At 39.6% G+C, this 15,618-nt stretch overlaps 1 protein-coding gene across 2 annotated transcripts; it reads right to left on the minus strand.

Annotated features, from left to right (window-relative positions):
• Positions 1-1,854: 1,854 nt before the first annotated feature.
• On the minus strand, positions 1,855-11,934 carry LOC117375260 (casein kinase I). Of its 2 annotated transcripts, none has more exons than XM_033971550.2 (11): positions 11,622-11,934; positions 9,115-9,202; positions 7,775-7,885; positions 7,422-7,570; positions 6,611-6,839; positions 6,078-6,248; positions 4,419-4,567; positions 4,142-4,337; positions 3,915-4,021; positions 3,205-3,264; positions 1,855-3,130 (listed from the first exon to the last, which is right to left on the minus strand). In XM_033971550.2, exons 2-10 carry the CDS (start codon positions 9,188-9,190, stop codon positions 3,232-3,234), a joined length of 1,221 nt encoding a protein of 406 aa, XP_033827441.1. In that variant the 5' UTR covers positions 9,191-9,202; positions 11,622-11,934; the 3' UTR covers positions 1,855-3,130; positions 3,205-3,231. The 2 variants fall into 2 exon arrangements, with proteins under 2 accessions (XP_033827441.1, XP_033827439.1); XM_033971548.2 differs by having other exon boundaries at positions 3,915-4,054.
• Positions 11,935-15,618: the final 3,684 nt, after the last annotated feature.

Consider the following 15,618-nt stretch of genomic DNA (forward strand, 5'->3'; position numbering starts at 1 on the left):
ATACTGACTAATACTAATACTGACCAAAACTGACTAATACTGACTAATACTAATACTGACCAAAACTGACCAAAACTAACCAATACTAATACTGACCAATACTGACTAATACTGACTAATACTAATACTGACCAAAACTGACCAACACTGACTAATTCTGACCAAAACTGACTAATACTGACCAAAACTGACCAAAACCGACCAATACTGACCAAAACTGACCAAAACTAACCAATACTAATACTGACCAATACTGACTAATACTGACCAAAACTGACTAATACTGACTAATACTAATACTGACCAAAACTGACCAATACTGACCAAAACTAACCAATACTAATACTGACCAAAACTGACTAATACTGACTAATACTAATACTGACCAAAACTGACCAAAACTAACCAATACTAATACTGACCAATACTGACTAATACTGACTAATACTAATACTGACCAAAACTGACTAATACTGACTAATACTAATACTGACCAAAACTGACCAAAACTAACCAATACTAATACTGACCAATACTGACTAATACTGACTAATACTAATACTGACCAAAACTGACCAACACTGACTAATTCTGACCAAAACTGACTAATACTGACCAAAACTGACCAAAACCGACCAATACTGACCAAAACTGACCAAAACTAACCAATACTAATACTGACCAATACTGACTAATACTGACCAAAACTGACTAATACTGACTAATACTAATACTGACCAAAACTGACCAATACTGACCAAAACTAACCAATACTAATACTGACCAATACTGACTAATACTGACTAATACTAATACTGACCAAAACTGACCAACACTGACCAAAACTGACTAATTCTGACCAAAACTGACTAATACTGACCAAAACTGACCAAAACCGACCAATACTGACCAAAACTGACCAAAACTAACCAATACTAATACTGACCAATACTGACTAATACTGACCAAAACTGACTAATACTGACTAATACTGACTAATACTAATACTGACCAAAACTGACCAATACTGACCAAAACTAACCAATACTAATACTGACCAATACTGACTAATACTGACTAATACTAATACTGACCAAAACTGACAATACTAATACTGACCAAAACTGACCAAAACTGACTAATTCTGACCAAAACTGACTAATACTGACCAAAACTGACTAGTACTGACAAAAACTGACCAATACTAATAGTAATACTGACCAAAACTGACTAATACTGACCAAAACTGACTAATACTAATACTGACCAAAACTGACCAATAATGACTAATACTGACCAAAACTGACCAAAACTGACCAAAACGGACTAATACTGACTAATACTGACCAAAACTGACCAACAGGGACATAATGAACACACTGACCAATGAAGACACTGACCAACTGTGATGTACCTGTAAAACTGTGTCTGCTCCACATATTTTTAACGACTCTTCACTCATGAAACTGATGTAATATTTGGCTTTTCTAATCTAAGCAACTCTAAAAGAATCAGTTTCTATACAATCTATTATTTTAGACAAATATTTACATTAACATAAATGTACATTTAAATTATATCTGACTGAACTTAAATATGTAGAATATATTTCTCCTTCAAACTCCAAAGTTGTGACGACTCTTGGACCACAAAAAAGTTTGATATTATTGAATATCTTTGTATTATATTAATACTGTTCTTAAAACCCCTTGTACTGATGTATTAATACACACAGTAAACATAAATAAGTAAATAAATAAATGAAAAAGAGGTGACATATGTGAGACAGGACACGTACAAAGTTAATGAAAACTAGTTACAACTGTGGCAAAATATCACACAAAAGGTGCCTAGTGATTTGTGAGCAACATTATTCATTTTATTACTTCATAAAATATACACAAATACTGTAAATAAAGTGTGTTAAAGAACTGTACAGATATCAGTACACCATACCTAAAGTGAAGACCCCAGAGCCCCAAACTAAACTATTACAATGCCACTGGGTCAAGATAAACTGTACAAGTAATTACACACAATACATTTATGCTATTTACACATCCCTGACAAACTGGCATTTAGAGACATCAAAAAGTAATCCAAAAGTATCACAACATGTTTTTGCTCGAGGGTGGACCCCAGTGTTGCTTGTCATGGGCAGAAATTAAATGTATGTAATATATACATGTAAAAATGTGTCTGCAGGGATTCACTGGACTAACCCGTCTCATACAAAGTGACCCAGCTGGCAGAGTAAAAGTGCCATTTCCCGCAATTTAGTCATTTTAAATATGCAAAATTCGGACTCAAATTCAATTCAATAAAATGTGTTTTTTCTACTTGAACAGAACCACGATATTGGCTTTCCACAAATTAAAAAAATATTTACAGTGAACATTAAAAAAGGAAAAATCCCCCGCTCAGACTCGTGCTTAATGAGTCTGCTCCCGGTCCTGTAGAATTTCCCCAATAACAAAAAAAATATAAAAAGGTAAGATTAAGAACCATCATAAAAACTGCAGCCTTGATGAGTGAGCTGGTGCGCACAGCTACGGTCAACGCAAAGGTTCCTGAGGCGATTTGTCCCTCAGAAGTGAGTCGTTGCGATATCTATGGTCAATTCTTTACCAAATTAAAAAAGTAAAAAGGCAGGGAGCTGGGGATTTGGATGGACTTTAAATAAAACATGAACCAAGCCATGTGTATGAAACAAAAATGACTGTACAACAACAGCACTGAAACTTACCTATCCCACTATTTATCCTTCCTCCACGTCACGTTTCACATCCCTAAATCCACTTCTGAAGCTGCTGCTGCTCTCACAAAGTTCAAACATAAACAATAAATCTCATGTAGTGCTAAAACATAAAAGTTCTTCACATTTGACACCGTGGGAATGTGGAAAGGAACCCGTAGGTAACAAAGATGTAACACTGTCAGAAATTTGCTTTTTTGAACTGTGGTGGTTGATCCTCGCTTCAACAGTAAAAAGTGGATTTTTTTTTTTGGATCATTTGGATTTATTGTTCTTTTTTTGTTTTGTTTTTTACACAAGTCCACGTGTCCATGGCATCAGTCTTGCAGAAGAAGGTAAAAACACAAACTGGAGCCCAGAGCAATCCTCTTAACCCTGTAACAAACAAAATATTTCATTACACACGGATTAGCAGACAGCGAGGTTTTACAACGAAAAACTAACAATACCTGAAGATTGGAGGCTGACGCTGGGCTTTACTTCCCCAGGTGCTCAAACGGCACGCTGACCTACGGCAGGAAATAAAACACACAACATTTATTATTACCTTTGATATTAAATTTAATAATAATATAAGTAAAAAACAGAACATGATGAAGGCTGAATTACCTCGTCTGACAATAAGAGCAGTGATTTTTAACTGGTTTCTTTAATATAATCTTTTTTTTGTGTGTTTTTTTTCCATCTTTGGCTTGTTGAATTAGCGTGTTTTAAGTGTGTTGCGTCTCCAATCAGGCAGTTGTGCAGTAACTAGTGTGACGACTCAATATCAATCAATATTAATTTAGCAGTAATTCTGTGCCTGTTGACAGTTGTTACTTTCTGCAGATCTGACCTGTACCTGGACCTGGTAATCCTAAAAAAACCCCACTTGTTTTAAGATTTAGTGCCTCGCTGCGCAACATTCTAAGAGTTCGAGCACTAACGCTAAAACAGAGGATGCTCCTCCACCGGAAAACCCACGTAGTGCATCTTTCATTGTGATTGAGCGGTAAAATCTCTCAAATTGATTAATACTTCTTCAAAAATAAGCCTAATGATTACTATTAAGTACTTTTCCAGAGTAACTTACAGTGATGCCGAGTTCTACCACAGTCATTCATCCCTTTTTGAGTTTAAATGTAAGTTTTAGTTATGACACATACATTTAAACATTTACCTGTGATGTGGAGATTCTAGACTGGTCATGTCGAGCGGTGAGGTCTGACGACGACACGTTGGCAGGAGCGCCTCTGTGCAGACGCATGCTCACCTTCCTCTCCCTCTCTGCACGAGAAATTGCACGAGGTGATGAGTTCCCTATATGTTGCATTTAAGATGTATAAAAGAAAACAAAAAAATCAAAGTGAAATGCGTCTAAAAACAGTCACGAGCATCAGAACTCACCAGACTGCTGCACACGGGAGGCGGGGTTGGACATGGCTTGCTCCTGACCGTTGCGGACTCTGTTTGCAGCCCCGGGGTTGGGGCCTGGGGGGATGCCCCGGGCTGCTGACCCTCTAGGGGCTCCCCCAATGCGCTCGTCTCTGTCCTCTCCCGTCCGCCTGTCCCGTTCTCCGTCTTCTGCCGTCCTGCTGGCGCCCTGAGAACAAAACCATCATTATGACAGTTCACATGTTCTACACAATGTAAATGAAAGTCACATAATGTGTTTTAAACTTACAAACTTGAGCATGTTCCAGTCAAACACGTAGTCGTAGGAGAAACCTTGTCGGTGAAAAAGGTTCCTGAAGAGCTGTCTGAGGTACGAGTAGTCAGGCTTGTCGTCGAAGCGCAGTGAGCGGCAGAAATTCAGGTATGTTGAAAACTCAGCTGTTGGAGAAGAGAGGAAGGTCAGAGACAACACGAAAATCAGTTCCTTCGCCGGTCCAAGTACAATAAGACCTGACGAATACGTAGAATACACTGACACAACAAAGTGCATCAGCTTTGATAAGACACAAACCACTGCAGATAAGAGTCATCTCACTCACTGGACCCTACACAAGGACCGCATTTCCCTTGTTTCGAGCTTTAGCAGTAAGACACAAGGGAGAAGAGATGATCTGTGGCATTCAGTTTCCCCGTCTGATTATTAGATTATTCCTGGTCAGAGTAGCATTAGCTGGAGCTCTATATCCAAGACAAGTGTCACTCGCTATATCGCAGTTCACCTTTCACGGTCTCGCTGCTTCTTGGATATTTTTTGTGCACTTTTACATGTTTTTTTTTTTTTTTTTTTTTACAGTGTATGAACATGCATTGTGTTGTGCGTCCTGATTGGCTGTTGGACTGTAGATTTACAAATTTACATAAACGTTGGATCTCAGTGTGACTCTGAAGTGCTGTACGTTTGCAATTTGTTTTCTCCCCGACAAAACCCACAATGTCGATGAAACGTTCTGCACCGACAAAGACGCCTACGAAGGTTTGAACTTTGAGAGAGTTTAAACGAGAGAGAAATGTGAGAAAATGTTAACGCCTGTGTGAGAAAAGTGTATAAAGTGTGTGGTGAGGGGTTTGACAGACAAAAACAGAGAGAATAATGTAAAAAATAAAGCTGATACTTCGTGGATTTCGCCTATTGCGGGTTATTTTTAGAACATAAACCCCACGATAAACCAGGGACCACTGTATTAGAAAAATACACAAACCGTCCAAATCCAGGTGGAAGTTTCTGTCCGTTTCAAACATGGCCGTTTCTTTCAGCCTTTTAACTGGACGTATTCGTTTATATCAGTGGTTCTCAAACTTATCACAAGTTCCACCAAAGTAAAGATTTGTCTTTCTGAGCATCACTAGATCTAAACCGAGTCTACGACACGACTATCACAGGTTAAATCTCGAGCTAAACCGGTTTAAAAGTGGACGGCGTCATTTCCACTGCAGTAATAAAGAAGAAATCTAAAGGAAAAGTGGATAAAATCAGCTCTAAATTTGGCAAATTCACAAACAAACTCTGGAATTTCCCCACTGTGGGACAAATAAAGGCACATCTTAACTCAAGTGCTGCCCAAGTCCAAGTCGTTCTACAATAATGTACTTATTTTTTTTAATCTACAAAGGTTTAAACTTTGAGAGAGTTTAAACGGGAGAGAAATGTGAGAAAATGTTAACGCCTGTGTGAGAAAAGTGTATAAAGTGTGTGGTGAGGGGTTTTACAGACAAAAACATAGAATAACTGTAAAAAATCTGACTACTTCATGGTTTTTGCCTATTGCAGGTTATTTTTAGAACATAAACCAGGGACCACTGTAGTTCAATTCCCTTTCGGACAAAACTAAACTGATAGTCCATTTTTGTGCGTCTTCTGACTAATTATACTTTTACTGCGCTCACTCACAGGGGTATCCTTTGCACAGGACCTCAATGGGTGTGGACATTTTCTTCTCGCTGATTCGCTCATACTTCTGTCTCTTGGTAGCCGCCTTGAGCCCCTGCCAAGGCAGCGAGCCCAGATTGAAGTACATGAGCACATAGCCCAGAGACTCCAAGTCATCACGCCTCGACTGCTCTGTGTGCGAGAGAGGACAGCGGCGCATTAGAGGCAAATACAGGGAGTCCGTCAAGTGCACGTTCACCGACAAAGCCTCTGGGGGCACATCCTGTCTGAGGTGGATGCATTTTATACATCAAAATAAATACTTAAGACTTACTAAAGTTACAGGAATAAAATAATAAGACTTTTTGAGATGAACGTCACTATATACACACACACAAATGAGGGATGCACTTTAATTATTTTTTATGATCAATCTTCCTTCATTAATATTAAAAAAATAGCTCTGTATTTTTAAATCTAAGGACTTCTTCTCGATGTATTTAAATTGTCTTTACATAACAGTTGTGATGCAGAGGAAAACTTTATACACTTACCGATTCCTAGATGTGTGTTGATGGAGGCGTAGCGGGCGGTTCCAGTCAGGTTCTTGTTCTCCCGGTATGGGATGTGCTGGTGCGTCCGTGCGTCTCGGTACTTCTTGGCCAACCCGAAATCGATAATATAAACCAGGTTTCCTTTCTTTCCAAGTCCCATGAGAAAGTTGTCAGGCTTTACGTCTCGGTGGATGAAGTTTTTGGAGTGGATGTACTCGATGCGACTTATCTAAGGAGGAGAAGAGGAGACGGGGAGATGTAAGAAAGAAGAAAAGAGATATTGTGTTTACAGATGAAAAGACAAATAAATATATAAGTCTTAAAGATGCAGAGCTAAAATACGGTCGTACAGCAAACACGGCAACTGCACGAAAGAGCTGCACGACACAAACTTAAACGTGCACACGGGCGGCCTGTCTGCAAAAGCTTTAGGTCCAGAGTAAATAAAACATTAACTAAGAGGAAACAAGACGACAAGTGGCTGATACTTTGATACTTCAGGCAATGCCAATTCATAAAACTTCAAAAGGAGAAGCCTGGTTATCTGTTGTACTCGAGTATTTACAAGTACACACAAGTTTAAGTCGTCGCTTCTCAGATTGGTTCACTCTGCAACTGCGATTTTTGTCTAGAAATTACATTCAAACCAATCAAAACGAGACAAAACACACTAGCCAGGTTATAAATGGAAAGCGCAGCTGATAAAACAAAAGTCTATTCGGTGTTAAATGCAAAAGCTGTCGATTTAAAAGAAATGCCAGTGTTATCGACATCAGACGTTTCTCAATAAACATCACGGTTTGTGTCGTACCATCTGGTCAGCCAACAGCAGCACCGTCTTCAGGCTGAACTTCCTGGAGCAAAAGTTGAACAGATCTTCTAGACTCGGGCCGAGCAGCTCCATGACCATCACGTTATAGTCTCCCTCAGCACCACACCACTTTATGGAAGGAATCCCCACTAAAACAGACGGAGACACAGCAAACAGCATTGATTCTACATGTTATCAAAGAGAAGACTCATAAGGCCGAGGGTCAGTGGTGTAAAATATGATAAATATTGACCACAGGTACTTCATAAGTCATAATTAGAAAAGCCTAACAACTTGTCATCTGCCCTTTAAGACTCTAAAGTTTGTCTGTCAAAGGCTCAGTTCATCTGTACCTCCTCCTTGCATCATCTTGTAGAATTTGCTTTCAATGTGCAGCTGTGGATGTTTGGTCTTTACACACTCCAGTTTGATGGCGACCTCTTCACCAGTGGCGATATTGGCACCTAAAGGTAAATAAACACACACAGTCACACAAACAAGTGATGAGTCAAGCGATACAGATTATTTTTACCATTACAAAATCTATGAACAACACCACAGAGAGAAACCTGCAGTGTCCAGTGTCAGGGCTGAGAACTGGGGCAAAGTGAAAAAAGTGAGTCTAAAGTCCATCTGCGGTGAGGAATCAATCCACTGGACTCAAAATATTACAGCTATAATTCCACGTCACTGCGGATGTATTTACTTTTTTATCATTTTAAATAAAAACGTCTACTCGAGACAGTGTCTGCAGTGTACAGTGTGTAAAGTGTCAATATGGGAGAGAAATGGGGACGTGGGGTTCCCTGTGTTCTAGAACATTTCAGAAGGTAAATGAGCTCAAACTTTGCAGTGCAAATAATGTTATGTTTTTACTTCACAGTAAATAAAAAATAAAACTGTTTCAGCAGTAAATGGAAGAACACAAGAGTCACACAAGGCTGGGCTCAGCACACTGTTTGGGCTTTAAAGAATGAGCTGGGGCCCTGTACAGTCGACTTTTATCACAGCAGGTCAATAAAAGAAGAGAATACAGGAGCCATTTACCACTAGTCTACTACAGTTTGAAGTGTTTACTAGTATTATTACCCCACGTAAGTGTAAGACTGAACAAAGACTTAACTGTTTGGTCCATATTTGAATCTCTACTTTTTACTTGAATATATTCACTGATTATAAGTTTGATTTGGACAGTGGCTCCTGAAAAACCCAAATCTGATGTGTAGATCTGAACTCATGTTTTTGTGACTGAGGCTGTTGAAGTTACAGAGTCACTTCATTGTTTATGCACACGCACGCTCCTCACATCGCGAGGATGGAAAATCTCACGTCTTATTGCACATTTCTAGAATTATAATTTCTTGACGATCATGAAAGTGGTCGTTAAAAAACAGCGTGCAGCGGCTTTGGGCCAAACGGGAGCTGCAGTCACTTAGCTTCGTATTAGCAACAAAAATACTTTAAAATGTGAACAGCAGACAAACAGAGCGAACGTCAGTGTGCGTCTCACCTCTTTCACTTTTACTGCAGATCTACTTTTCACACGAATGACCCATTTCAAGATCAAAACGTCAAATTCCACTAAAAGGCGACACGTTTGCAGCCCTGACAGTCGTGCGTCACATTTAGTTTCATCCTGATAGTTTGATAAGGCCTGAAACTCCGCGAGGGGTCAATGTGTTAAATCACTTACCGAGATAAATGTCTCCAAAAGAACCACTTCCTATCTTCCGCCCGAGCCGATACTTGTTCCCCACTCTCAGCTCCATGGTTAAAGGTCACTATTGAAAGAAAAAGATAAATATTAACAGTCAACATCATAATTATCAATTTATTCATATTCATTGAGAACTTCGCTTGAACTAAATCTAAAGATAAACTAAAGCTGGTCCCTGTCACGATCATTAAAAAAAAATCAACTCATTGTTCAATATGTGGCAGTCGGGACGATAACATTCATCGCAGATACTTTTTCTATGAACTAGCGAGAAAATCTTGGTTATTTTTCTTTACTACAAGATTTGAGCTGCACAGGGTTGAACTATGACCTTCTGTGGCTCAAGTGTTGCATTCTGTTATTTATTTTAACAATATTGTACATTTAGAATCATTTTCGGGGCCTGCCTTTTTTTTTTTTTTTCAGTTATTGCTTCATCGATATAACGCGCTTCAAAATAATCTCCATTTGAATTAAAGTTATAAGTGGTAGACGCGTTAATTCCCTCTACAAACAAAACATCTGTGTCTTATTTTGCGTAAAAACTGCTCATCCTGTAGTTTAGATCTGCGCAAACATGTGATTCTTCCATTCGTTTGTCATTTTATTCAGTTTTTGTCACTTCTTCTGGACGTGTATTCGCAATATTTACCAGAAAACGTACAATTAGACATTTTCCAAACTCAGTCAGAGCCATTTTACTCACAATAACATTCACGGGCCTTGCAGAAAGAGGTGGAGGCAGCGCATTAAAGCTCAATAGAGTTTACAAAAGTGAGGAAATGCCTGCACGTGACAGAGACGCAGCTTTACTAACTCTCCCATCCCAAGACTTAGCGGTGCGTGATTCTGTCCAAGCATGAACAGCCCACAAACGCCTTCATCTGTGTCGGGCAAATGTGAGCGCTGGATGTAAGAAAGAAGAAGGAAAAACGACAGTAAAATGAGTAAAAACTATATACGATACAGCAGCAAAACAATCTAAACCAACGCTGTCAATCTGAAAGTGACATGCCCGACGTTAACTCACAAACGAGCAGGAGTCTCATGACCTTTCTGCGCAACGTGAACCGGAGAGTCTTTATCCCGACGCTGTGGACAATGCCATTAAGTGAGAACAACAGTGACCCGATACATTCACTCGAAGACGACAGCACAAATATATAAACAAACGCAACACTCGGAGAGAAACTGCACTTTGGAATCCGTCTGAGGGCGTCGTACAGTCACCTCTGACACCTCTGCACCTCAGAAATTATATTATATTTTGGTATTTTTCTTGTTTTTATTCTATATTTGCCAGGAGCCGTGTACAAATTCATTAATCTTGCAATAGGAAACGTGATTTGTGCAAGATTTGGCAGCGCCTGGACAGGTGAAGACGCATTAAAATACACAGTTTATTGTTAAAATAAGCAGGAAAATATAATAAATGTGCCCAAAATCTAATACGAGATGTTCACTACAGTCAAAACTAATATAAAAATCAATTATGTGCAGGTTTTTACAGTTAAAACGGACGTTACAAATGAACTAGACTGATCTAAAATGTACTTTAAATAAAAATAACAATGGAGGGCGGGTTAGATCTGCAGTTATATCATCATGTTTCACTTCATCATCGGTAAAATCAGTGCGATAAATAGAATCCTGTCGTTTTTAGTGGTTTATTCTACGCACATTTACACCAAAGTTACAGTGCACAAGCTGTAAAAACTGTGCCATTAACCCCGCCACAAGAAAACTAAGAAACGAGAAGAAATCCTGTCCCATAAACGACAAATTAGAAGCAAAAATATAGAATTAAAAGTGAATAAATGTCTGAGTTTAGTGATGAGTCTCATGCACAAGGAGAAACTAGTGTAACATAGAGTAACATGGAGTCTTCTGTACACACAAATATCCAAAAATAAACCCTAAAACTACACACATTTGGTCACATTTCTAAATTATAATGAATATTTGTTTTATGTTCTCACCAGATGACGTGCTGCTGCGTAAAAAAAAAAAAAAAAAAAAGCACCAAAACACAAGAAAAAACAGCAGCTACAAACACGAAGAGTTGTGTTAAACTAATGTCACTGTGTTGTGTTTGGATAAAAACACTGGATAAATGTGTAATTTGTGATAAAAACACAACACAAACACAGAACAAACCGCTTCAGACTGGACACAGCATCCCCGTTACTTCTGTTGGCTCAGATTAAACCAAAGGACGTGCGTAAAAGAGCCGCACAGAGAGCCGTAAAAGAGCCGAACACACTGCGCCACTAAAAAAACAACAAAAACACCCTCAAAACGCTCAAGTTTCTGTGTTTTAAAATGATTCTTTTGGGGTTTTCAGCCGCACCCATGAGTGTGGAACAGGCCAGCGGAGACAGCCCCCTCCCCCTCTCCTCACACCGACAATACGACACTCCGATCCGGACAAACCAGGCCGCCTTTCCCCCCTGTTTTCTGCGGTTCCCCGACCACAAACTCACCCGATAATGGGCTCGTTCTGAAGCTGTGTCCCTGGAGGTTCTGATCCGCGGGTTGTCAGTGGGATACGGCCCCGGGAGAAAGAGGATGGGGGCGGATTCTGGCGGCGCTCATTCCCGCAGCTCAGTGCTCTGTCGTCGGCCGCACTCTGTTGATAATCCCTGAGAAGCTCCAGCAGCAGCGGCCGTGCTCCAGTCTGCTCCTCCTCTCTGCTCCTCCTCTCTGCTCCTCCTCTCTACTGCTCCAGTCTGCTCCTGTCTGCTCCTCCTCTCTGCTGCTCCTCTCTACTGCTCCTCTCGAGTCTGCTCCTCTCTGCTGCTCCTCTCTGCTCCTCCTCTCTACTGCTCCTCTCGAGTCTGCTCCTCTCTGCTCCTCCTCTCTACTGCTCCAGTCTGCTCCTCCTCTCTGCTCCTCTTCTCTACTGCTCCAGTCTGCTCCTCCTCTCTGCTCCTCCTCTCTGCTCCTCCTCTCTGCTGCTCCTCTCTGCTGCTCCTCTCTGCTCCTCCTCTCTACTGCTCCAGTCTGCTCCTCCTCTCTGCTACTCCTCTGCTGCTCCTCTCTAGTCTGCTCCTCCTCTCTGCTCCTCCTCTCTACTGCTCCAGTCTGCTCCTCTTCTCTGCTCCTCCTCTCTACTGCTCCAGTCTGCTCCTCTTCTCTGCTCCTCCTCTCTACTGCTCCTCTCGAGTCTGCTCCTCTCTGCTCCTCCTCTCTACTGCTCCAGTCTGCTCCTCCTCTCTGCTCCTCCTCTCTGCTCCTCCTCTCGAGTCTGATCCTCTCTGCTCCTCCTCTCAAGTCTGCTCCTCCTCTCGAGTCTGCTCCTCTCTGCTCCTCCTCTCCAGTCTGCTCCTCTCTGCTCCTCCTCTCCAGTCTGCTCCTCTGTGCTGCTCCTCCTCTCCAGTCTGCTCCTCCTCTCCAGTCTGCTCCTCTCTGCTCCTCCTCTCTGCTCCTCCTCTCTGCTCCTCCTCTCTGCTCCTCCTCTCAAGTCTGCTCCTCCTCTCGAGTCTGCTCCTCTCTGCTCCTCCTCTCCAGTCTGCTCCTCTCTGCTCCTCCTCTCCAGTCTGCTCCTCTGTGCTGCTCCTCCACTCCAGTCTGCTCCTCTCTGCTCCTTCTCTCCAGTATACTCCTCTCTGCTCCTCCTCTCGAGTCTGCTCCTCTCTGCTGCTCCTCTCGAGTCTGCTCCTCTCTGCTGCTCCTCTCGAGTCTGCTCCTCTCTGCTGCTCCTCCACTCCAGTCTGCTCCTCTCTGCTGCTCCTCCACTCCAGTCTGCTCCTCTCTGCTCCTTCTCTCCAGTATGCTCCTCTGTGCTCCTCCTCTCGAGTCTGCTCCTCTCCAGTCTGCCCCTCTTGAGTCTGCTCCTCCTCTCTGCTCCTCTCTGCTCCTCCTCTCCAGTCTGCTCCTCTCCAGTCTGCTCCTCCTCTCTGCTGCTCCTCCTCTCTGCCCCTCTTGAGTCTGCTCCTCCTCTCTGCTCCTCTTCTCCTCTCTCCTCTGTTCCTTAACCTGCTCTTTTACATGATGACGTCATGTCAGAGACGTCACGGTTTTGTTCAAGTTCATAGAGAAAAAAATATAAAAAAATATATTTGGAAAAAATGAGGAACATCACAGTCCACAGTGAACAAGACACTAAACACACACACACTAAAAACACACACACACTATAAACACACACACACTATACACACACACTATAAACACACACTATAAACACTATAAACACACTATACACAGTATAAACACACACTAGAAACACACACACTATACACACACACTATAAACACAGTATAAACACACATACACACTAAAAACACACACTAAAACACACACTATAAACACACTATACACACTATAAACACACACACCCACTATACACACACTATAAACACACACTATAAACACACTATAAACACACTATAAACTATAAACACACACTATAAACACACACTAAAAACATACACTATAAACACACAGTATAAACACACTATAAACACTATAAACACACACTCTAAACACACACTAAACACACACTAAAAACATACACTATAAACACACTATACACACTATAAACACACACTATAAACAAACAGTATAAACACACACTATAAACACACAGTATAAACACACTATAAACACTATAAACACACACTATAAACACACACTATAAACACACAGTATAAACACACTATAAACACTATAAACACACACTATAAACACACACTCTAAACACACACTAAAAACATACACTATAAACACACTATACACACTATAAACACACACTATAAACAAACAGTATAAACACACTATAAACACACAGTATAAACACACTATAAACACTATAAACACTGTAAACACACTATACACACTATAAACACACACTATAAACACACACTAAAAACACACTATAAACACACTATACACACTATAAACACACAGTATAAACACACTATACACACTATAAACACACAGTATAAACACACTATACACACTATAAACACACAGTATAAACACACTATAAACACTATAAACACACTATAAACACTATAAACACACTATATACACACAGTATAAACACACTATAAACACACACTATAAACACACACTATAAACACACTATACACACTATAAACACACACTATAAACACACTATAAACACTATAAACACACTATAAACACACAGTATAAACACACTATAAACACACACTAAAACACACACTATAAACACACTATAAACACACAGTATAAACACACTATAAACACTATAAACACAGTATAAACACACAGTATAAACACACTATAAACACACACTATAAACACACACTAAAACATACACTATAAACACACTATACACACTATAAACACACACACTATAAACACACACTATAAACACACAGTATAAACACACTATAAACACACACTATAAACACTATAAACACACAGTATAAACACTAAACACACACTATAAACACTAAAAACACACACTATAAACACACAGTATAAACATACAGTATAAACACACACTATAAACACTAAACACACTGTAAACACACTATAAACACTAAACACACACTATAAACACACACTATAAACACACTATACACACTATAAACACACTATAAACACACAGTATAAACATACAGTATAAACACACACTATAAACACTAAACACACACTGTAAACACACTATAAACACTATAAACACACTATAAACACACTATACACACTATAAACACTATAAACACACTAAACACACACTATAAACACACTATACACACTATAAACACACACTAGAAACAATATACACACTAGAAACACTAAAAACACACTACACACACTATAAACACACTAGAAACACACTATAAAAACACACTAGAACCACACTATAAACACACAGTATAAACACTATAAACACTATAAACACACTATAAACACTAAACACACACTAGAAACACACACTAGAAACACAGTACACACTATAAAAACACACTAGAAACAATATACACACTATAAACACTAAAACACACACTATAAACACACTACACACACTATAAACACTAGAAACACACTATACACACTATAAAACACACTAGAAACACACTATACACACTAGAAACACACACTATAAACACACAGTATAAACACTATAAACACACTATAAACACACATTATAAACACTATAAACACTATAAACACACTATAAACAAACACTATAAACACACTATAAAAACACTATAAACACTATAAACACACACTACAAACACTATAAACACACACTATAAACACACTATAAACACACTATAAACACTATAAACACACTATAAAAACACTATAAACACTAAACACACACTATGAACACTATAAACACTAAACACACACTATAAACACACTATAAACACACACTATAAACACACTATAAACACTAAACACACACTATAAACACACTATAAACACTATAAACACACTATAAACACTACAAACACAATATAAACACTATAAACACAATAT

Source organism: Periophthalmus magnuspinnatus, chromosome 8, assembly GCF_009829125.3.
Source record: "Periophthalmus magnuspinnatus isolate fPerMag1 chromosome 8, fPerMag1.2.pri, whole genome shotgun sequence".
Taxonomy (NCBI): domain Eukaryota; kingdom Metazoa; phylum Chordata; class Actinopteri; order Gobiiformes; family Gobiidae; genus Periophthalmus; species Periophthalmus magnuspinnatus.

Excerpts from the sequence above, each read along its gene's own strand:
- LOC117375260 (XM_033971548.2), bottom strand. The coding sequence starts at position 9,190 with ATGGAGCTGAGAGTGGGGAACAAGTATCGGCTCGGGCGGAAGATAGGA. Across the intron at positions 4,338-4,418 it reads ACTGGAACATGCTCAAGTTT|GGCGCCAGCAGGACGGCAGA; the intron begins GTAAGTTTAAAA and ends TTTTGTTCTCAG. Across the intron at positions 3,265-3,914 it reads CTAGAATCTCCACATCACAG|GTCAGCGTGCCGTTTGAGCA; the intron begins GTAAATGTTTAA and ends TTCCTGCCGTAG.